Raw genomic sequence first — 22,589 nt, forward strand, 5'->3', positions numbered from 1 at the left:
CATAGTGAAGTTCATTTAGTGATTAATAATTTTTTTAATCCAATATAACCTGTTAATTTCAATTTTGTAATATTTATTTATTTATCTATTTGTTTTCTTTACAGTATGTTGTTTCTTGAGATATGCAAACACATTTAATGTAAAAAATACAGCAGATCGCAGACTGGTTTGTAAACCACAGACCTGGTACCTGCAGCAGGACAGAAAATAAACCCATTCTCCTCATCCTGAGGCTTTCAAGGTCTTACAAAGGGTTTTTGAATAAAAGTGCTTTTCATTACTGAGGCCTCGGGAGGTTTCAAAGCAATTTACAGAAGTTTCAAGCTTTTAAATGACAGGGGAAGGATGGGAAATTGAGAAAGATAAAGATGGAGGCAGGGATGGGGGGTGGAAGGGGCTTCAGCGGGGGACTCAAAGTTGTTTTTAGTGACTCCTGCCATCCTAGCATCACCGTTACCTTGACAGCTTGGCTTTTTGTGTGTACTGTATTAGTGCATTTGTGTTACATTGATTACATTTCTCTCATCCCATTGTTTAATGTTTACTTCTGTAAATGATATTTACTTCAGCCTAGCTGGCTATGATACAGTGAAGTTACCAGACTTCTTCCTTCCCCTCCTACATGCATATACCCACAGACACAAAGGGAGAGAGAGAGACCGAAACGAGAGAGGGATGCCTATGAATTCTATTGTGTTTATGGCGATTTTAAAGCATCCTTCATTTTCAGGTGTCTGGACTGTCGTCGAGGGGAGTGGAAGTTCACCTGATGGAGAATACACAGGAGCTGAATGAACAGAGCGTAAGTGAACTGCAACACACACTATTCAGATGTGTTTCACACCATTATGGCTTTAAGATGATCTTCTTCTCTTTCATTGTACTGAATTCATCACTCCGCTAATTCATTAAATTCAGAATTGGCCAGTGTATTGTGCAGTATCATTTGAAGAGTGTGTATGTGTTGTATATCTGGATGTGTGTGGGTAAAATCCCATCCAGCTGACTCTCTGTACCAGTGATTCTCAATCAGGGGTGTGCAGATCCCAGGAGGTACTTGGGAAGATATTGATTTTGCTTTGTTAAACCTATCCATTTTATCTTTAATGAAATGCAGGCATGGTGATTTGTAACTTGAATGTGCCAGGCTTCTGTAATGATAAACACAAAGGTTTGTAGCGCAAATAGTTTTAAAATGTATTGCACTATTATTCTTCTAGTTATTTACATACAGTGGATAATGAATCAAAAGTCTTTCTCATTCGCAGGAAATAGCTTACATCCACATCGAAAAATACGGAATTATTCTAAATATTTACTGTTTATCAGCACTCTTGGAATGTTGTTTGGCCAATGGAATTGTATCAAACCTGTAGCATCAATTATATTATTATATTTTATTATACAGTACTTGATTAGGTAAAAAGGTTGTTAAGTGTTTCTCAAGAAGGTGCCTCCAAAAGGGATCTTTCTGTTTATCAAAGAATCATGAAAAAATGTATCATGTTTCAACAAAAACTGTTTTCAACATTGATAATGACACGTTTCTGAGCGTCAAATCTGCATATTATAATGATTTCTGAAGGATCATGTGACACTGAAGATTGATAGCTGCTGAAAATTCTGCTTTGCCATCACAGAAATAAAGAACGTTTTTAAAAAAGTTATCTTAAATTGTAATAATATTTCACAATATTGCGATATTGCTAAAAAAAAAAGGTTGAGAAATACTATACTATGCGATAATTGAAAAGATTGATCGTACGGTTTGAAGTGTGAGAGTGTTTGTGTGCATGAATGAGTGTCTGTGGAAAGGCCACCCAGGTGTGTACTGAGCAGCATTAGGTCTTTAATACACAACAGATGTCAAGCACAGTAGCCATATGGCCACCACGATTCACATACGCACACATTGTGACAGTACAACACACACACCGCTGAAACCATTTCAGCCTGTTTTCAATGCATTTGTGTGTCACGAGAGAGTCTGATAATTTAGTTTTGTGGAAAAAAAGCTTCTTTAAAATATTATTTCAATAGCATTCGATGAATGATTAAAACAGTCCTGCAGATGTGTTGCAACATCTCGTTCTTGTGCTTTTCATACACGTGCATGAGCATTCTGGAAAAGACAGACCGGCGTCCATAATCCAGAGTAGGACAGATACTGATCTGGGGGTGTTTGGGGTAATGGAAGGAGGGGAATGGGGAGATTGAGGTGTGGGTGGGAGCGGGGGGTGTATTTTGTGACTCAGGGGATCAATGCTTTTGGTTCTGGAGGAAAAAAGCAGAGGAGTAAAATGAAAAGGGGGGTTTAGCTGCAGCCTTTTCCTCTGGTGCAGTCTGTGCCCCAGAGCCCCAGAGCAGAGACCACAGACAGAGAGAGAGGACTCAGGTTACACACACTCTCACACACACACACACACACACCTAAAGAGAGGGAGGAAGAGGGAACGAGGCGAAGAGAGGAGAACAGAAAGCACGGCTTCACGCTCACATATTTACACCTCCCAATTTAAGTGTAATCAGCAAATAACCACTAACAACATACAGTACAGGGTCTGTGGTAAGCTGTTAAACCTACACAGTAATATTTACGAATCTTCTGTACCGTGAAAAGGATGTTATGTGTTTTTCTCCTTAAACTTGTTACAAAATTCTAATCTTCCTGATTGTTATTGGTTATTTACACCTGTTGCTTGTCTTTTACACTGTAAATCGACTCACATCTCACTAGTGTTAGTAGTCTTAATTCACTTGTTCTGAACATGTAATACATTTAAAACATCTCACATTTAACAGCTTTGTAAACTAGGGTAGCAAGTGGCGCTTTATGTACAATGAATTGAGAAGATATTTCAAGTTTGGGTACTGGGGTTCGAAAACGATGGTTAAACACAAATTCAGCTCTATAATTACAGAAAACACACTATCGTTCAAAGGTTGGGAGTCAGTATTTCTATCTTCATTTATAAAAGCACTTAATTGATTACATGTGACACTAAAGACTTCCACTGTAAGTGCATAGCTGTTAAGTTTTCTTCAAGATCCTTCCAGATCTTGTGTTTTAATACAAATGCTAGGTATTCCAGTCCTGACGTTGAGTTTGATGAGACTAAATTGTATCCAATCTCGTTCGAGTCGGTACAAGCTGTCAAAACAAAGCTTGAGCAGAGTGTATTCGTTCCTGAAGCTAGATGTAGATGTTTATACAGTCATGCAGATTTATTGATTAATACACATAGAGATAGTTTGACAGTTCTCCTGGCGATCCTAAAAGCTGCATTAAGTTGTGGAGTACAATGTCACTAATGTGCACAGTGATGGTCCTAGTGTGCAGTTTCTGAAAGTCTTTCTGACAGCTTTGGGTCCAGCCTGAGCACATTATTTAACAAGCACATCGACATCTGGGAAGCAATTCATCATTTAATTAAATGCTCCTGAAACCTGGCCTTTCGTTAATGAGATTAATTTAAATAATTAACGAAAAGCTGACACAAGCACAAGAACTCATGAATAATTAAGCTGCATTTTTTTCTGCTGCAATCAGAGGGGAAGGGAGCACTTTAATGCTAGAGTGCTTTTTTATATAAAGTTTCAGCTCATTTCTTAAGATGATACACACACACTCCAATGCGCACATATAGAAACGTGTGTGTGTGTGTAAACACTCTGGTTGCTGTACAAAGATACATGAATCAATGAGCCAGTGGAAGAGAAAGACAATGTTACTCACATAGTTGCACACACACACACACACACACACACACACACTCATTCAAAGCTGCGAAGGTGTGTCTGTCTATAGGGCTTGGCCTGGTGTCCAGTTTCCCACTGACCTCTTTCCCCTGGCGAAATATAGGCTACCTTTCCAATTTCATACACCAGGTTGACATGCAAACGGAGCAGTCCAACAAATGGGCTGCTGCCGTAACTGGTCATTTAAGTGGATTGGACTGATCAAAACCATATTTGTTCTAGAACGCTGCTGTATGATTGACTATGATTGTGTTTTTTAATGTATTTTGCTGACAGATATGGCAGTTTTAAACCGATACTAGCATGTTATTCAGGCATCATGCTAAAATTTGCATTTACTAATGACATTGCAGAAATGCATTGTTTGTATTCAGTTGTTTTTGTATTTATTTTAATATATTAACTCAATGTTCACTAACAGGAGGTCGCAAAACAAAAAAAATACTAGTATTTAGCTGGTCATGTGATCTCAACATGTCTGCATCCATGAAGTGACCCACTCCGTGCACAATAAAAACACTTTCAGTGGTATGAACTGACTATTTTTTTTACATTTATAAACATTTTATATTTAGAAATTGCTAGTAAATTTCACAAATAATAAGAAACACAAACACAAATAAGTCGGTTTTTTTTTTATCAAATGTGAATTTTGAAGACTGAAGTGGTTGTAAAACATCCTCCAATAATCTTTTGTTTATAACTTTTAAAAAAACTAAAAGTTATATTATTAAGTATTAAATTATATTTTTTAAAATTATTTTACTGATATACTGGTAAAATTATGTGTAAAAGTGTTTTACACATAATTTTGTATGTAAAGTAATTAATAAGGAACAATTATGAAGAAATAATATAATGTGTAAGAGATTTAAGCCATTTTTGTGGATGGATTGTACCAAATAAATCCAATCTCTCTGCTATATTCTTTTACATACATTGCACAATTCGTATGAATTTGTACGAATGAACTACACCTAGCCCTGACCCTAAACCTACCCATCACTTGGGTCTAGACGAACAGTACAAAAACATGTGAGTGAGGTCATACGAAGTCGCCACCTTTAAAAAATACAATTGGTTGTGAGATAGCTTTGAATAAATATATGTGCATAGGCTATATTTAAATTATATACAGAGAGAGAGAATTTTATTGCATGTACTACCATGATACATTTTGGCAGTATTTACATAAATGATATCATATGTGCATAGGCTATATTTAAATTATATACAGAGAGAGAGAATTTTATTGCATGTACTACCATGATACATTTTGGCAGTATTTACATAAATGATATCAAACCAATCTTGTTGGGATGAATTTACTAGTTTTTTATTGAGAACACAAATGTTGAATAGACTGATCCAGAGGAACAGGTTTTGTTTGTGTACACGTTGTTATTTTAGTTTTTATTTTCAGTGTCCGCGGGGAGTCTGAATGTTCTCAGAAACTATAACAGCATAAACTACTGTCACCTCATCAGAAAACCCTGAAAAACATGCATGTTGTGTGTGTGCGCATTACATACAGCCTTTAGCCCTGTCACACACTCTCTGTTCTTTTCTATTTCCTTTTTCTTCTCTCTTCCTCTCTCTATTGCCTTCCCCTACCTTTAAAGAAGAGTGTTTCAGGGAGGGGACACATCAGATAATCTTACACCTCCCAGGGGCATATGCTGAAATGTGTGTGTGTGTGTGTGTGTGTGTGTGTGTGTGTGTGTTAGAGAGCAGAGGGGTGGGGGCACAGGTAACAATGTATTTTACATGAAAGGAAGAGTATAAAGTTACAGTGCTGATAACCATACTGAAAGCACAAAAAAAGAACAAGAAAAGGGGGACTGTTTTCTGTGTGTGCGTTTGTGTGTGTGTGTGTGTGTGTGTGAAGCATCTTTACCCATAAGCAGATCTAGAATCTGCATATAGAAGTAAGCAGAAATTCCCTTGCATTTGTTTTGGCTACATTTAAAATGTGGTGTGGAAACAAATTTCGCTCAAAAATTGCTAGTAGATTTCCCAAATAATTATAAACACTTCAAATATAAGCACCTTTAACCAGCCTTAAATGGTTTTCTTGTCTTAACTGGTCTCTTAACCTGGTCATGGTGGTCTGTTGACTGTTTTAGAGAAATCCTGGCCATGTTTCACCTGGTTAGGCAGGGAGACCATCTTCAACAAACTCAACACGGCAATGTTTTGCACCATATACTATAATTTTTGGCAAAAATATTTGTTCATGAATACATTAATAAACATTATATTTCCAATTGCAGTTTTTTATAAATAAAAACGGATTTTTTGTTTGTTTAATATATAGTGTTGGGAAGTAACTTATTACATGTAATCTGAATTATGTAATCAGATTCCATAAGTACTTGTAATATGATTAGATTACATTTTAAAATGCTTATAATCAGATTACAGTTACATTTTTAAATGATTATATATTATTCACACAATGGCAGTACAATATTTATAACTCATTAATTCTCCCTTATTTTTCTTCTATTTATCTTTTAAAAAGGTACTTTTCTAAAAAACCTACTGTCTGTCACACCATTTAGCTTTGACTATATTCACAATACAGAATGGTCATGTAAATGTCAAGTAAATAACTTTGGGATTCATGCTTTTAAATTTGGGAGAAAAACAATGTGTGAAACAATTATGAAATGTATCATAGATTATGAATTGTAAGTTTAAAACATGTTAGGTAAAAAGTCATCAAATATGTAGTCAGAATGCATTACCTAAAATGAGTAAACTAGATTACGTTACCATCATGTAATATGTAATCCGTAACAGATTACAATCCTAAATTATCTACCAAGCATTGAATATATATTATTCTTTTGTGGTAGGACCATTGAAAATGTTGTCAGTTCACATAAAAAAATTAACTAGCCAAGAGAAGAAAAAAAATTATTGTTGAGACCATCTTATACCCGTCATGACTGGCAAAGCAGCTTGGGCTGGCTTAATATTTTTATAATTGTATTTTATTTTTTTCAGCAGGGGTACCTTTGGTACTTGCTTTTCTAACCGCCTGCCAAAGAATTACTTATTTCACTTCATAAATCCATAAACGGCGCACAGTTAAACGGTCTTAGATCATTGTTCACCATCAGGCCTCTTTGGGAGCTGGATCCTGCTGGGCTGCTCTCAAATGCACTATTAACAGCTCTAAGAGCACAGATGCTGCCGGACAAGGAAGTAGTTACAGTCCGAGAGAGATTTACAGTAGGCTTAGAGCAGCGTACGATCACCTGCTGTCCCTGAATGTGTCCGGCTAATTTAAGGGGACCATAATGAATGTGTCCATACTCGGCACAAATCAAAACCCAGAACCAGAGAGATGAGCCTAAACCACAGGCACATTTCTGAGAGGAGGTTTAATACTCCAGGGTCATTGGTCGAATCAGCAATAACACTGTATATTAGAATGATTTCTGAAGGATCATATGATATTGAAGACTAGAGTTATGATGCTGAAAATTCAGCTTTGGCATCACAGGAATAAATTGCATTTTTAAAAAATATTAAAATATTAAACAGTTATTTTAAATTAATGATATTTCAAAGTATTTATTTTTAAACAAATAAATGCAACCTCTGTGAGCATAAGAGACTTCTTTCAGAAACACTGAAACGTCTTACTGACCCCAGATTTATCAAAGGTAGTGTATGTGTGTGAATATGAGTTGCTGGTTGCACACTCCAAGCGTTCTCCCCAAAAGCACACGCTACATCTGACACACACGTGTATATGTGCATGTGTGCTCACACACAGGTCTGCATGTGTGTTTTCAATTAAGACCCAGATGACTACGAGCAGTTTTGGGAGGGGAGAACAGTGTAAATCGATTGTGAGAAGTTTATAGACTTGTGGCACTCTTTGATCCTTCCTTTTTGTTTTACAGTACGTTGTGTTTTAATATTCATATACATATTCAAGTGTAAAACATGAAAAAGTAAACATGAAGTTAAGTTTCTGTGTGAATGTAAAATAGTAGGAATAAGGCGGTTTTGACTGGTGTCCTTGAAAGAAAGAAACTCAGTAGATTTGGAGAGAGTTTATCACAAGGACAAATTCAAAGAGGAAAGTTGCAGTCGTGGTTTTATTAACTCCGTATTGAGTAATATTGAGCGTGACAGAGAGTGAGAACCAAGATAAACTGCCAGAATGTATTTTATGTGTGTGTAGGAGAGAAAGATAGAAAGATTTTTTATATGTATATTACTGAGGAGTTTTGTAAGTTTGTAATATTGAATGTTTTGAGATTTTTTTTATTATTCATATTCTCATTCAGTGGACAGCATATGCAATGGAGCAAATAATCATGCTGAAATGGCAAAAGTAGCTTCAAAAATCATGAGCAAATGCCTGAAAAATCACTCTCAGACTGAGACTGCAATGCTTTCTTCATCCACTGAATGAGAAGCTAATACATCAACTGTCTGCTCTGGTCTTTGCACAGGTGAAGAAATCTACCACTGATTCCCATGCTCCAGACCCAGTAGACAACAGGTAAAGTGAACACACATATTCTCCCCTGGAATCCATTTAGGGTGTTATTTATGAGTGCCCATGACAGTGAACTGTGGGAGTGAGTGATTTCATACACATAACGACAGAGGGAGAGATAAAGAAAGAGGGATGGTAAAGTCATTGTGTGTGAGTGGGTGTAAAGCAGACTGCTTCACCTGAATAAAACGTGTGTTAGAGCTCTGTGTACTTTGGGATGCATTCAGAAATGTCATGCAGATGTTTATGCTATAAACAGAGAAAAAGGAGCAGCTCTGTTTCTTTTTGACATTACATTATGAGCTGTCTTTCTTCATTTGTCCTTTGGATTAAAGTGTCTGCTAAATGCTTCAATGCAAAACTAACTTTTCTTTGGGGGGGGGGGGTGTATTGTTGTAGTTCAGGGATGGAGGGATGCATGGAATACGAAATACTACTTTTGTACTTAAAATAATAATTTGACACTGAATTTCTTATTTAATTTTTACAACAATTATATATAAAGAAAAGAAAGCATATATGTATTTAAACATTTGTTGGTTATGATTATGTATTTGTGTATTTATTATTTGCCATAATATTGCAATAAAATATATTTACTTCATATAACAATATTTCATTGTCCAAATAGCAAAATGCAAAAAAAATAATTAAAAAAATTCTTACTGCATGCAATAGTATTTTGTGTAGTTTTATATATTAAAATATTCTTGAGATTGAGAACATTAGGCAGTTTTGATTCACATTGCAGGCTGTTTAACATAGTAACAAGAAGATATATTGTGGTTTTGTTCCTCATATTTTCATGGGAGTGAGCTAATATTCCATAAATGTGTCACTACATGGAATTTTGAAGGAAAAGAAAACTATATCCTAGATAAACATGACCTAGATAAACTGCTTTCCAGCTTTTTTGAGGTAAAAACTCTAAGAAAATGCACAAGCTGGGACAGATATTTTCTTTATCAGATGGTTTGACACCTGAACGGGGGATATATTATACAATCTTACAATGCCAAAACATGTTTTTGCTCCCATTTTCTGGTTAGTGAGTGTTACGGTCATGTTGGGGTCAATAAGATTTTTAATTTTTGAAAGAAATTAATACTTTTATTTAGCAAGGATGCATTTAAGATTCAGCTTTGCCATGCCAGAAATATAAAATATTTTTTACATATATATATTAGAAGAGAAAACGTCCATTTCAAATTTAAATGTTATTTCAGAATATTACTGTTTTCACCATGTTTCTGATCAAATAAATGCAGAATTGCAGGAACATAAAATACTTTTTTTTTTTTTTTAAATATTAAGAATTCTTACCAACTCCTGGTTTCTGAATGTTAGTGTAAATGTATTAAAGATACATTTTTTTCTGTCACAGGGCCTTGGACATGCAGGATCTAACAGACCCGCAGCACTCTGTTAACAGTGGCAGTGACGGCTCATCCAAACTGGACAAAAACATCCTCAGCAACAACATCACGACCAATGGAACCGGAGGTATGAAAGAACAACAAATCAAAGAGCAAGCAAGCAAGAAATTACGAGCATACATGAGTGAACGAGCAACATATTAGCTGATAAATAGGGCCTTTCAACCACAGCATTGCTTTGAGTACAGGAAATCAGCTTTAGAGCAGTGCACTCCACGTTCATCGCTGTTGAGTTTCTTGCAGTAATTGAAAGCAGGGTTCAGTCGTGGTGTGTGATGTTGCAAGGATAAAGTGTTTCTTGTTCTGGTGGTTTTGGTGCCATCCAAAGTGGGTTTGGTGGATTAGTGGCGTGTGTCAAGATGCTCTGAGCTCACACTAACCTCAAAGGTCAAACGCTGCATACAGGCCTAATTAACACAGAAGAAAGCGTGTATGTGTACAAGCGTTTTTGTGCTGAAACGTTTTCCAGCACTACTCTGTGCGTGTTTCAGCAAGAGCCTGGTGCACAGCAAACTATTTCCTGCGTTTAAACTCTCATTTTCTCTCTGATGTCAACACACGCTCACTCGCTTTTCTCTCCTTGAGGAAAACGCTGAACAAACGTTTTAAGAGAGGACGTTAGGCAAACATACACATGGCTAAATAGACTCTCAACACCCCTAGCAAGCTAACCTTTGATGTATGGCTATGACTGTGTGCTACACAAGAGAGGTAGAGAAGTTAAGGGACCCTGTGTGTGTGTGTGTGTGTGTGTGTGTGTGTGTGTGTGTGTGTGTGTGTGTGTGTGTGTGTGTGTGTGTGTGTGTGTGTGTGTGTGTGAGCTCATCTGTTTTTGACATGTAGTGGAATAAAACAATAGCAGAAGTCTGAGAGGGTAAAAGCAACAGAACTCAGTAAATCATTTAGATTAGAGCTCAGCTAATGATTTTAACAGCTTGACATACACACACATTCACACACACACTGGGATTGTGCTTCTGCCAAAACAACGACATATTCAACATTCTCCTCTGTCTACCTCATCAGCTCACAGCCTAGACTGAATCACTCCATGCACACACACACACGCAAGCCGCCCACACAACCACCCACACACACACACACACACACACACACACACACACACACACACATCCCAACATGAATCCCACTGCCAATGAAGCCTCATTCATCTTACTTTAGAGGACTTCGCTTTTTCCCCTCACAAACACACACACACACTGATTCAAGAAGTTTTTTCTGCAAATGCACCTTTGACAGAGCTGTCATAATCTCAGTGTGGCAAAATATGGTTTTGGAAACCTTAAATTATTTATATGAAGTCATTTCTTGTTATGGGAACACCAGGAACGATGGCTGCACTATTGGTAAATGTTTGTTTTAATGAAAGTGAATTTCATTATAATGGAATTCTATGGGAATCAATAAAATGTTTTACTTTTCAGTAATGGTTGTACTCTTTGCCATTAGTGAAATGTTATCAGTTCGTATACAAGAACTTTACATAGAACTTTACATTTTACAGTGGCCACCAAATGTACTATTTGGACACTTAGGTCAAATTTAAAATTCATGAATTATATTGCATTGGATAACAAAATGTAATCTATCAAAATGAGATTTGTAAAAAAGTACTGACATCTCTTTGTAATTTCTACTATTTCAACTGCAATTACTTTTAACCAACTTTTAGTTAATGTAAGAAATCAGTGGACCTAACCTAGAAGAGTAACCACAGATGTAATTCCTAAAATTTTTCACAAATTTTTGACAACCAATAAATATCTGAGTACATTTAGTCTTCATTTTGAACACTTTAGCTGTTGTTTTATTATTTAAAACCTAACAAATGCCTTATAGTTTTATTTGAAAAATGTTGAAAATATTGGTAAATATTTATTTATAATTTATTTAAAAATGATTTCATAGTAATGTGCTTATATTAATAGAAATTATAATTTATATATAAATTTAAATTATGTTATTATAAATTTATTTATTTTTAATATAACTATAAACAAATCTATACAATAAATGCTATCTAGTGACATTCAGTGTTTTTAAGTGTGATGTAAGTGTCCATATATTTCTGGGTCTACCTGTATGTACTAAATTTATAATAAATAAAAAAAATAACTGGGTAATACAGTCCACTATACATCTGACTCCGCCCCCAGGAGAGAACATGACAATTCTAAACACGGCTGATTGGCTGCTGGGCTGCAGTACCCCGCCCACTGCCCCAAGTATGAAGAACGATGGTATACTGCATGTGTTTGTGGAGTGTACATACTGTCTATGATAGCACGTGTGTGAGTGTTTGGGTACAGTGCTTTGGAAGGTTTGCTTTAGTACTTTCTGAGTTTGTTTGATTTTGAGAGGTCTGAGAGGAGTTTGATAGCTGACAGTATACCTTATATCTTTCTTGGTTTCTCTTTAAGTTAAGTCTGAGCCTCTGAACAGCAGTGAGACTGTGAGCTCGGCGGGAGACACTGGGCTGGACACTTACACTGGGTCAGGTAAGACATACACACACACATGCGCGCACGCACGCTCACATGCATTGCATTCAAAATGCTTGCTGTAATCCCGCTTGGGAACTTGCTGAAAGCTCTGAGCCCTCAATCTTTGTACTGCCCTTGAGATAACGTCATCAGAGCCACAAACTCTTTATTTAGATCAATGTGCTCACACACAAACACACACATGCACTCAGAGACTGAGAAACCCTCTGTCCATGCGCTCCCCTGCAGAGAAGGTTGAGGCCCTTGCTTGAGCTGACAGTGTGATGTCTCTATAGAGAAGACAAAACCATGTTCGTTCATAAGCACTGCAAAAAAAAGTCTTATTTTTCCAGTAAAAATGATTATTAAGACCAGATTTACTAGGTAAGTCAGACCTGTTTTCAGGGAATATAAAACCCATATATAGTATTTTTTTTCTTGTTTTAAGTATGAAAAGGTCATGAGTTAATGAAAAAAACATGAACATAAAGTTTATTCATTTGTAATAAAGCTATTAATAAATAAATCAGGCTTGAATAAATATATACTCTATAAAAGCTTGTTTTCACTACATCTGTAAAATATCTATAAAGGCTAAAGAGTATATCTATTTTAAAATGCAGTGCTTTTCCACTGCATTGTACGGTATGGTTCACTTTTGGGGGGTTTTCCACTGGGTACAGTACCTGGTACCTGGTACATTTTTTTACTTTTCATGTCTGGAATGACATAAAGAAATAGAACAAACTGAGACAGATTCAATCCAGAAGTACTGTTGTCTCCAAAACACCTCAAGAAACCTACCTGCAAAACTACCTGAAAAACAATGCGCAAGTGCACCTAGGACAAAAGCTTCTTTATGTATATAGTGGTCACACCAAATGTTGATTAAATTTAGTTAAGTTAATAGAAGTTAATTGATAAAATCTATTTATGGCATTATTTTTGACGGCATCCTCACTTTACAGTATTTTTACACAAGTGCCTAAAACTTTGCACAGTACTGTAGCTTTGCAGGTTTCTTGAAGAATTGCCACAGTTCTTCTGGATTGAGTCTGTCTGGCTGCAGTCAGACTCCTTGTGCAAAAAAAAAAAATAAATCTCACTGTATTATTACATTTAAAGGCAAAAATAATGTTTGATAATGTAAACTGATTTTTACCACTGACACACATAGAAAAAACATAGAAATAGCGGATTTAAAACCATTTTTTGTTGGTGAAAATACCAGTGGCCTAAGACTTTTGCATATATATACAGTATATGTGTGTGTGTGTGTGTGTGTGTCTGTGTCTGTGTGTGCTCTTGTTTTTGTGACATATCAGGACACAACTCTGTATAATGACATGGGTATGACACAGATATTACAAGGAGAGGGTGACTTATGAGGACATAACCCATGTCCCCATTTTTTTAAACTCTTATAAATCATACAGAATGAGTTTTTTTGAGAAAGTAAAAATGCACAAAGTTTCCTGTGAGGGTTAGGGTTAGGTGTAGGGCCATAGAATATACAGTTTGTACAGTATAAAAACCATTACGCCTATGGGATGTCCCCACTTTTCACAAAAACAAACGTGTGTGTGTTTAAAACTAAAAGCCTCAGAGTTTTTTTTTCTGAAAAATAAGTCAAAAATAGTGATGATTGTGACTGGGAAACGTTTCAGCTCAGGAAGGGAATTATGACAAGCAAATGCCAAAATTAGTTTTTGATTTTGCATCTCAAGCAGAAAAGAGAAAGAGAAGGAAGGCAGGAGAAGGAAATGAGGACATTCTTTGATGTAGAAAGAAGATTTTTGAGAGAATAGTTCCTGTTATTATTTTTTTTCTGCTATTTCTTAAATTGAATCCAGCTGGTGAGAAAGACTGTGAGCTGTCAATCAAAAGTGTGAGCTGTGCGTGTTAGTGGATTTAAATTGAAGGCTCTTGGCAAAATCTCTTTAAATGGAAGAAGTCCTGCACACATTTTATTTTATGGTTGTTATATGTAATAAATTACACATTTAGTCCAACGACAACTGACGTGCAGTACTGACTGCTGATACATCCCAGTAAAGTGTGTGTGTGTGTGTGCACCATTGTGTGTGAAAACGATTCAGTCTCTCTAACTGATTTCTTTATTTTTTCTTCTTGTTTTTTTTTTTTTTTTGATGTAGTTATAAGCAGCAGTGGATTCAGCCCTCGGCCGACTCACCAGTATTCACCTCCTCTCTACCCCTCAAAGTATGACACAGACACATTATGATTTATAAATGTAAATGCAAAAACATTTAACCATCTTCACTGGGTTCAACACACTGATGAACCAGACAAATTAACAATGGCAGTTGATGTCAAAAAGGCAGATGACCTTTGATCTAATCAAATGAAAGCTGAATGTTTTGATTTTGCGTTTGATTGGCAGGCCTTACCCCCACATCCTGTCTACTCCCGTGGCTCCTCCCATGTCGGCCTACACGGGCCAATCACAGTTCACTAGCATGCAGCAGTCGACAGTTTACACGCCCTACTCTCAAACTACTCCACCCTACGGCATCTCCACCTATGGTGGGTCTTTTACCTTTTGCATTTATAATAGCATATGTGATTCATGTGAAAGAGCCTTTAGTATCAATCCAGTTTGACTGACAGGTCTACTCTCTTGATCTTGAGCTACAGATTTGGGGGTGATGTTGCCAGGTATAAAAACAGAAGGAGGGCTGACACAAACCCAATCAACCCTCCAATCAGGGCTCAGCTATAGCCCTGGATTTACCACTCCTCAGCCCGGACAGACAGCATATTCACCCTATCAGATGCCAGGTGAGTATGTTTATGCAGCCAAGCATAAGTGTCTGTAACTATATTAACAATACTGTACAGCCTAAAATGCTGTACACAGTAGAAGATACAGATGTTATGTGACAAAAATAACAGTCACTTGTAAGATCCGCTAATTACTTTTTAAAATTATGTAATTTAAAGGAGCAGTTAATCAATTAAAAAAAAAAATATTATCAATATTTGAGATTATATATTTAATTATTGCTTAAGGTACGTATATTTAAACATTTTACGTATCTTAAGCAATAATTAAACATTTTTGGAGAACCGAAAATATTGTTTATTGCCATAAAACGGCAGTTCATATGACTAGGATCTGAAAAAACACAATAAAAGGAATAAATGATTTAAGTCTTTTGCAAAAAAATGTGATTGCATCTAGCTAAAATTTGATGCCATTTGATTTGCTTTAACATATGTAACTAAATGCAATTTATTATTTTGAATTCTGGATGTGATTATCTGTGTTGTTATTGCTGACGAAAACTATTAAAAACATTTTGTTAATTGAAATAAAAACTGAAATAAAAATAAATGAACAAAATATTAAATATTGTATAAATAATACTAAAATAATAACTGGTGCTTTTTCCTGTCCTTTTTGATGCTTGACAGCCTATGGTCCCTATAAACTGTGGTTGTATTGCTAGCGCTGTGTCAATTGTTCAAAAATACTAGTGTGTCTGTGTGTCTTTGTGTACTGCAGAAAAAATAACAGCATACAGGTTTGGAACAGCATGATAGTAATTAAGGACAGCATTTTCACTTATGGGTTTTTCACTTTTTGGTGAGTTGATCTGTTAGTCGTTGACTCACACTGGCTTTTCTCTCCCTCAGCAGGGTCAGGTTTCACAACCTCTCCTGGTCTCTACACATCCAACAACTCCAATCCAGGCAACTTCACCACACAGCAGGTACGGTCACATGTGCACAGATGAACACACACATGCACCAATAACGTCAGAGTTCAGCAAACGATTGAGTCTTTTTAAAACAGCCCAGGCCTCTTAAGAACAGATCGCCATCCTTCATCTGAGAGAATTTATGCTTTTAGGACTTAATGTTTCCCTAAACTTTTATGATTAAAAGCACTGCCAATGAAAAGGACCCAACTACACTTAGACTCCCACTGATGAATTTAGCTGTGTAAACAAAGTGAGGTTCTGGCGATGGTTGAAATGAAGGAGTAAGCGGAATTAGGCTGAAATGAGAGAGTGAAAGCAGTAGTGGAGTTTCGCCGAGAGCATTTTACTGCAGCGCTCATGTTCTTGAGCGAGTGAGTCAGTGACAGTTTTAGAGTCATCTCCCGTAAGAGATCCTTCTGTGTCTGCACATGCTAAACTCTCTCAAAGATACAAGAGAAATCAGGGAGTGATAAAAAGCTCTGTGTGGATGAGCCAGAAATCTGTATGTTCCTGTCCTATTACTTGAAGTATTTTTCTCTTTATTCTTCCCCTGATAAACCCCCTCTCCCTTTCTTATTCATTCATTTAGGAACATAAAACCTATATTCTTTCCACACTTTACTAAATTATAGAGGGAAGTGGGCAAGTTTTAACACTCCAGTGTTTATTTCGTAGGGTAGATCTACTGTACACTGGCTACAAAAAAGCTATTGGTTATTTCCACTGTTATTGATTTAGAAAAAAAAAGTTCATTGAACATCCATGTGATGACATCCCCCAATAGCAGGCTTCAAACATTATAAAACAACAAGCAAAAATGTGACATCACACCACCATAACAAAAAAATGTTTTTATTACATTAACTGCATAATTATGTGTGATTGCATCATGTATATTTTTATGTATCACTTAAAAATACCCTGTCTGCTTTCTGGTCAGATTTTGGTTTTGTGTTGGATTTATACTGTATTTGTAATCAATGAATAAATAAATGAATATTTATTATTTGGATTTTGTTTGTTTGTTGCAGGAATATCCCTCCTATGCAGCTTTTGGGCAGAATCAGTATGCTCAGTATTACTCCACCTCCTCCTACGGTTCCTACATGACATCTAACAGCTCATTGGACGGCACAGGTTCTGTCTCCAGCTATCAGCTGCAAGACTCCACCCCCATCATTACAGGCCAAGCAACTGACCTGAATCCAGGTAAGTGCACAGAACATCCTAGCTATCGCATAACAGTGAGCTAAAAACTCCTTAAAACACCTTGTTTTGAATCTAGCAAAACCCCCTAGCATCATGGAAGTTTTTGCAGAGGCAGTGTTCTTAACCAAGTGTATAAAACAAGTTTTACCTCCTAAACATCTCTACTGTTATCCGTTATCTGTCAAAAAATAGGATCATTGCCATTCAAGTTTAAAGCTAATCATTCCAATAGAGCAGCAGATGACGCAACTGAAAGTTAGAACGGATGTTAGAATGTTCTGTTACTGGGCTTTTGGCACGGAGGTGTCGTGTACTGTAGTTGTTGATTATGTTAGTAGAGCGATGGTGATTGGGGGTTTTGTCCAGCAGGCCCAAAATTCAGTGGGGTCCTAAAACTGCATTTTTCAGTGATTTAGCTTGGCTGCTGTACAGCAAAGCTCATTACAATAAAGGTTTGCTCACACGCATAGACACAAAAACATTTTGTTCTATCAGATGTGCCAATTTCCCACTTTCAATACTTATGTAAAACATGGTTTTTGTTAAATAAAAAAAACAGACATGAGAATGTACAAACTCAAACATTGTTGTTTTAGATCCACGTATACAATCCCTGATTAAAAAGAAATACTGTGACAGCAAAGTATTATCTTTATTTCTTTGATTTACAGGAATGTAGTCCTATAGCCCATATATCTTTCAGTTGAAACGGCTCAGACTTACATTTTAGTCTGGGACTAGGCTTAAGCCTTGTCTGTGAAACTGGGGGATAAAGTATTAAGCCCCATTCACACCAAGAGTGACAACTTTAAAGGTAACTATGGAAGTAACTATATTAGCATCCACTCCACCGGATGATATCGTCTGTTTATTCTAAGTGCACGCTCGTCTGCCGCTTTAAATTCCTGAGTTTACAATAGCAGGATAGATTCTGATTGGGTGTCAATGTTTGTTACAGCAGAAACTTACATATTCAAGCCAGTGAGTAAGCTTTTAGGTAGCTTTGATGTGTATCATAAATATTTCTTGGTTCTCTTTTGCAAGGTGAGTTTGAGGCGGGGCAGAGCCCATCCACGCCAATCAAGGAGATGGAGGACCGGGCGTGCAGAGGGGGTGGGGCTAAAGCAAGGGGGCGGGGCAGAAAGAACAACCCCTCCCCACCACCTGACAGTGATCTTGAGGCATGTACTGTATAGATAGATAGATAGATAGATCATCCTCTCACTACATAATCCCTGTGTCATCACTGTTTGTGTAATGAGATCAAACATGTGTCTGATGTGTTTTTACAGAGGGTGTTTGTTTGGGATCTGGATGAGACAATTATTGTCTTTCACTCACTCCTCACGGGCTCCTATGCACAGAAGTACGGCAAGGTGAGTGCAAAAACATGTACTATGCACACATATTAAAACACACTTCCCTCTACTATAGTGACAGTGAGCATGTTCCTGTGAGTCCTGATTATTCTTAGTAAGCAGACAATATGGAAGGGAATGTAAATGCTTTAATTAGTATTGTTTTATCTGATAATAGTCATAAATAGTTTAAGTGTCATGCCAGTTCAGTTTTATTCTTTATTGTATTTTTATAATGAGCCATCTTTTGATAGTTAGCAACATTTAGAAGTGCATGTAGATGCACTGGTTAGTTTTTTTTCCTTCAAAAAAAAACTAACACATACAGTAAAAAAAAGTTTAAGATTTAATATTTAAATTTTTCACTCAGAAATTCCTAGTAAATTTCACAAATAACTACAAAGAAATGACAAGTAATGCATTGACTTAATCATCAAATTTTGAAGTAGATGGACTGAAATAGTATTTTTTGTTAAACATTTTCCATTAATTTTTTACTGACAACTTAGAAAAAATATTTTCATGTGTATATCTCCATAATGCAGTAATAAATTTGGAATCTTGACTCAATATCAGGTCTCCCACAGCTGTGCACTTCTACCATAGGCAGAGCGCAGAAGAACGGAGTTGTTAGATTTGGCACTGTAACAGCCAGATTCAAGGAGTGTGAAGCGTCAGTCTTCTTCTGACACCTTCCCTCATTTCTTGTCGTTCAGTTGGTGAGAGACATAGAGACAGCTGTGGCTATTCACGGCTCTGGGGCTATTTCTGCAGGCTCTGTGACGATGAAAACCCTCCGTTCTTAGGCACTCTCGTCAGAGACTTTGCACATGCTGTCAAGCTCAAGTGCCAGCACACACCGGTAGATTAATCACTGAAACGATTGTGAAATTACTGAACCTCAAGAGTTCAAAAGTGGGAAAAGAAGCTCTACGCCAATATGTCTTGAATTGTTTATTTTGATTGAAAAAAAATGGCCTCAATTATTTTTTAACGTATGCTTAGATTAATTTTAAACATTTTCAAACAGTTGAATCATCATTTCCAATCTCTGTCAGTTTTGCCATTAACTGTGTGTGTGTGTGTGCTTTTCTATTCTCGTTCACTGTCTCAGCCAATCAACTCTGTGCCAACAAACTCCATCACATATGATGATTTTTACAGCTGGGTGCCCTCCGCCTCTCTCGTTCTTTCACTGTGTGTGTGTGTGTGTGTGTGTGTGTGTGTGTGTGGTTTGAAGGGTGAGAGCGTCTGACGTTCTGAGACAAGTGTAGTATCTGTCATTATTTGATGGAAAAGTGGAACATTTTATCTACTGAGCAAAATGTGAATTTGAAATATTCATATCGAGCCAGAAATATTTATTTATTTATAAAGAAAGAAAGAAGGGTGTGTATTTTGATAGTTTTTCACATTTAGAGTTTGGTTTCTATAATAATAATTCTTTAGAACTCCAATATGTGGGTTAAAATGAAAATTCTTATGTTATTAATTCTTCTTTTACTGGCTTACACTGAATTTTCAGTTTTCAAAATGTTGTCATCAATGATGAGAAAAAATCTAAATGATGTTATTGATGGATGCAATGATTTAATCGTCATTTTTGTATACTGAATTTTTTCTATGTGCACTTCAAGGTTATTTTCCGTCTTAACTTGTTCTTTACATATAATTAATCATTTCCATTTATAGCTGCCTTTACACTGACTATGGCTCCATTTGCCATCTAGAGGAAAAGTTTTACTGAGCTGAGCTTGTTGCAATGCATTCTGGGATTGTCTTCTCTGAAATAGATTCAAAGCTGTCTTTAAATATGGCCAAACATTATGGATTTACCACAATTCTGGAATAGCCTCTGAATTAGGAGTGTCCATGACCTCTTAAAAAATGCATACAGTGTCCCACCAACAGCTGTGAAAATGTTTAACTATGTTCGGTTTGTTACTGGTGGTGGTGGTGATGAATGTTGTCATGTAAAATATCCTAACAATTATCATTTGAATTCTCAGGACCCTCCTTTGGCTGTGACTCTTGGTTTAAGAATGGAGGAGATGATCTTCAATCTTGCTGATACACATCTATTTTTTAATGATCTAGAGGTAAGCAAACTGCTCTCCCCTTGTCCCCTTTGTCTTAATTGTTTCCTCAGTCTTTTTCCAGTCTGAGTGTCTCTAAGACTGTGTGGCCCCCTGCTGGTTAACAGTAGTAACCCCACTGTGTTTGGACAGGAGTGTGACCAGGTGCACATTGATGACGCCTCTTCAGATGATAACGGACAGGACCTCAGGTGAGTTTATCATCTGAATGATTTGATTGATTTAACAGTATTCAAACTTTGATTTCAAACTATTATTTTACAGATAACCATTACTCATTCAGCTGTAACACACAAAAAAGTCTTAAAATATGTCCTTAAATCTGTCTGAATATGTGTTTTGCTTGTATGTAAAACAAGATTGTTATTGTTTTTGTCAACAGTACTTACAGTTTTGCCACTGATGGCTTCCATGCAGCTGCAACAAGCGCAAGTCTCTGCCTAGCAACAGGTGTTAGGGGCGGAGTCGACTGGATGAGGAAGTTAGCTTTCCGATACAGAAGAGTCAAAGAGTTGTACTGCTCTTACAAAAACAATGTTGGAGGTAAGATCTGATTACAAGTTGAAATATCGTCACAGTCATTTTTACAGGATTAATTCTAAATCTCCATAGCTGTGTTATTTAGTATTATTTATATACACGATTATAGTATTTATTAGGGATGAAATGATCCAGTTAGTCCATGATCCAATACATACCTAGATTTTTAACTACATTGTTCAGTTCAGTTCGAGTGGAGAAATTCTACATATGCATCACAGAAGTAACAGGACTTAATAACATTCCAGGAAATCCCTAATATGGATAAAGGCCTTGATATTGCTGTAACTGAATAAAAAGAAGAAGATGATATAATGTAAAACATTTTAAATGATAAAATGTGAGGAGAATAAACACTTTTGATAAAGATTAAATGTATTTGTAAGCCATTTCTAATTGACATAGCCTTTATTACAGTATAGAATATATTTGTTTTACCTCATTGTGTGATAAGATTTTTTTTGGGACAACACACAGCCAGTTCTGAGAGAAACATAACACACTGAAATGATTTAAACGTAAAAACGTTATTAGGAAGACAGAAAATGACCAAAACGGTGGTGATTTCCCAGTCTAAATGTAAATACAGTGTTTTTATATATTGTATTAATAAAATGCTCTCAAATGTTGTCAAATCCTTATTTTTTTTAAAGTGATATTTTAATAATTTCATGGTTTAACATTCAAATTCTGCCTAATTAGTGAACCAGATTGTGCCCATTAGTATCCCCAGTTTCATGCCAAAATATACACTACATTTATGAATATGGTGTTTTGTTTATGATCTATTTCAGGGTTGCTGGGACCGGCTAAGAGGGAGGCGTGGCTCCAGCTGAGGGCAGAAGTTGAGGCTCTCACGGACTCCTGGCTGACCACTGCACTCAAGTCCCTGTCAATCATCAGCTCCAGGTCCGTCTCTGTATGCAGCTTTCTTTGTCATTGAGAACTATAGCTTAACACAGCAAACAAATCACAATCTCTATCTCTCTTGCCCAGGAGTAACTGTGTTAACGTTTTGGTGACAACGACACAGTTAATACCTGCACTGGCTAAAGTGCTGTTGTATAGCCTGGGCTCAGCGTTTCCAATTGAAAACATTTACAGCGCAACCAAAATAGGTGAGTTCAGATACCGGTCCATACAGCAGACTTTGTCTTGAGTTCATCATATAAATTGTGTTGAACTGTTTATTTCCATTTCATTGAACTGTTGAGTTTCATTTCTGCAATCAAGGGTGATGTAGAGTTCAGTCTGTGCGGAACATGCTTTGGCTCACATTGTTGCATTAAATCATAAATCAAAACAGATCAGGATGACCTGGTCGTAACGTCCACATTCACTCTGTCTGATCATGTGGAATTGATTCGGATTTGCTGACCTGTCATCATCTTCCAGGGTTAAATTATTCTTTCGTTCCGCTCCTTTATAAACAGC

The 22,589-nt window shown here is 36.5% G+C and overlaps 1 protein-coding gene across 9 annotated transcripts in view; it reads left to right on the forward strand.

The window, feature by feature from the left end:
* Nucleotides 1-22,589, forward strand: part of eya4 (EYA transcriptional coactivator and phosphatase 4) — a 36,614-nt gene that overhangs the window by 10,730 nt on the left and 3,295 nt on the right. For 2 of the 9 annotated variants that reach the window (XM_026199907.1, XM_026199906.1), the window contains exons 2-18: nt 731-802; nt 8,238-8,287; nt 9,669-9,787; nt 11,898-11,981; nt 12,162-12,239; nt 14,381-14,447; nt 14,629-14,771; nt 14,883-15,026; nt 15,888-15,961; nt 16,984-17,161; nt 18,206-18,342; nt 18,454-18,537; nt 20,529-20,618; nt 20,748-20,806; nt 20,998-21,158; nt 21,950-22,064; nt 22,152-22,273. In XM_026199907.1, coding sequence (XP_026055692.1) covers nt 731-802; nt 8,238-8,287; nt 9,669-9,787; nt 11,898-11,981; nt 12,162-12,239; nt 14,381-14,447; nt 14,629-14,771; nt 14,883-15,026; nt 15,888-15,961; nt 16,984-17,161; nt 18,206-18,342; nt 18,454-18,537; nt 20,529-20,618; nt 20,748-20,806; nt 20,998-21,158; nt 21,950-22,064; nt 22,152-22,273 — 1,777 coding nt within the window. Of the gene's footprint in view, nt 1-730; nt 803-8,237; nt 8,288-9,668; nt 9,788-11,897; nt 11,982-12,161; nt 12,240-14,380; nt 14,448-14,628; nt 14,772-14,882; nt 15,027-15,884; nt 15,962-16,983; nt 17,162-18,205; nt 18,343-18,453; nt 18,538-20,528; nt 20,619-20,747; nt 20,807-20,997; nt 21,159-21,949; nt 22,065-22,151; nt 22,274-22,589 lie in introns of all 9 variants that reach the window. The other 7 variants (XM_026199905.1, XM_026199904.1, XM_026199909.1 and 4 more) reach the window with 5 other exon arrangements.

Source organism: Carassius auratus, chromosome 23 (assembly GCF_003368295.1).
Source record: "Carassius auratus strain Wakin chromosome 23, ASM336829v1, whole genome shotgun sequence".
NCBI lineage: Eukaryota > Metazoa > Chordata > Actinopteri > Cypriniformes > Cyprinidae > Carassius > Carassius auratus.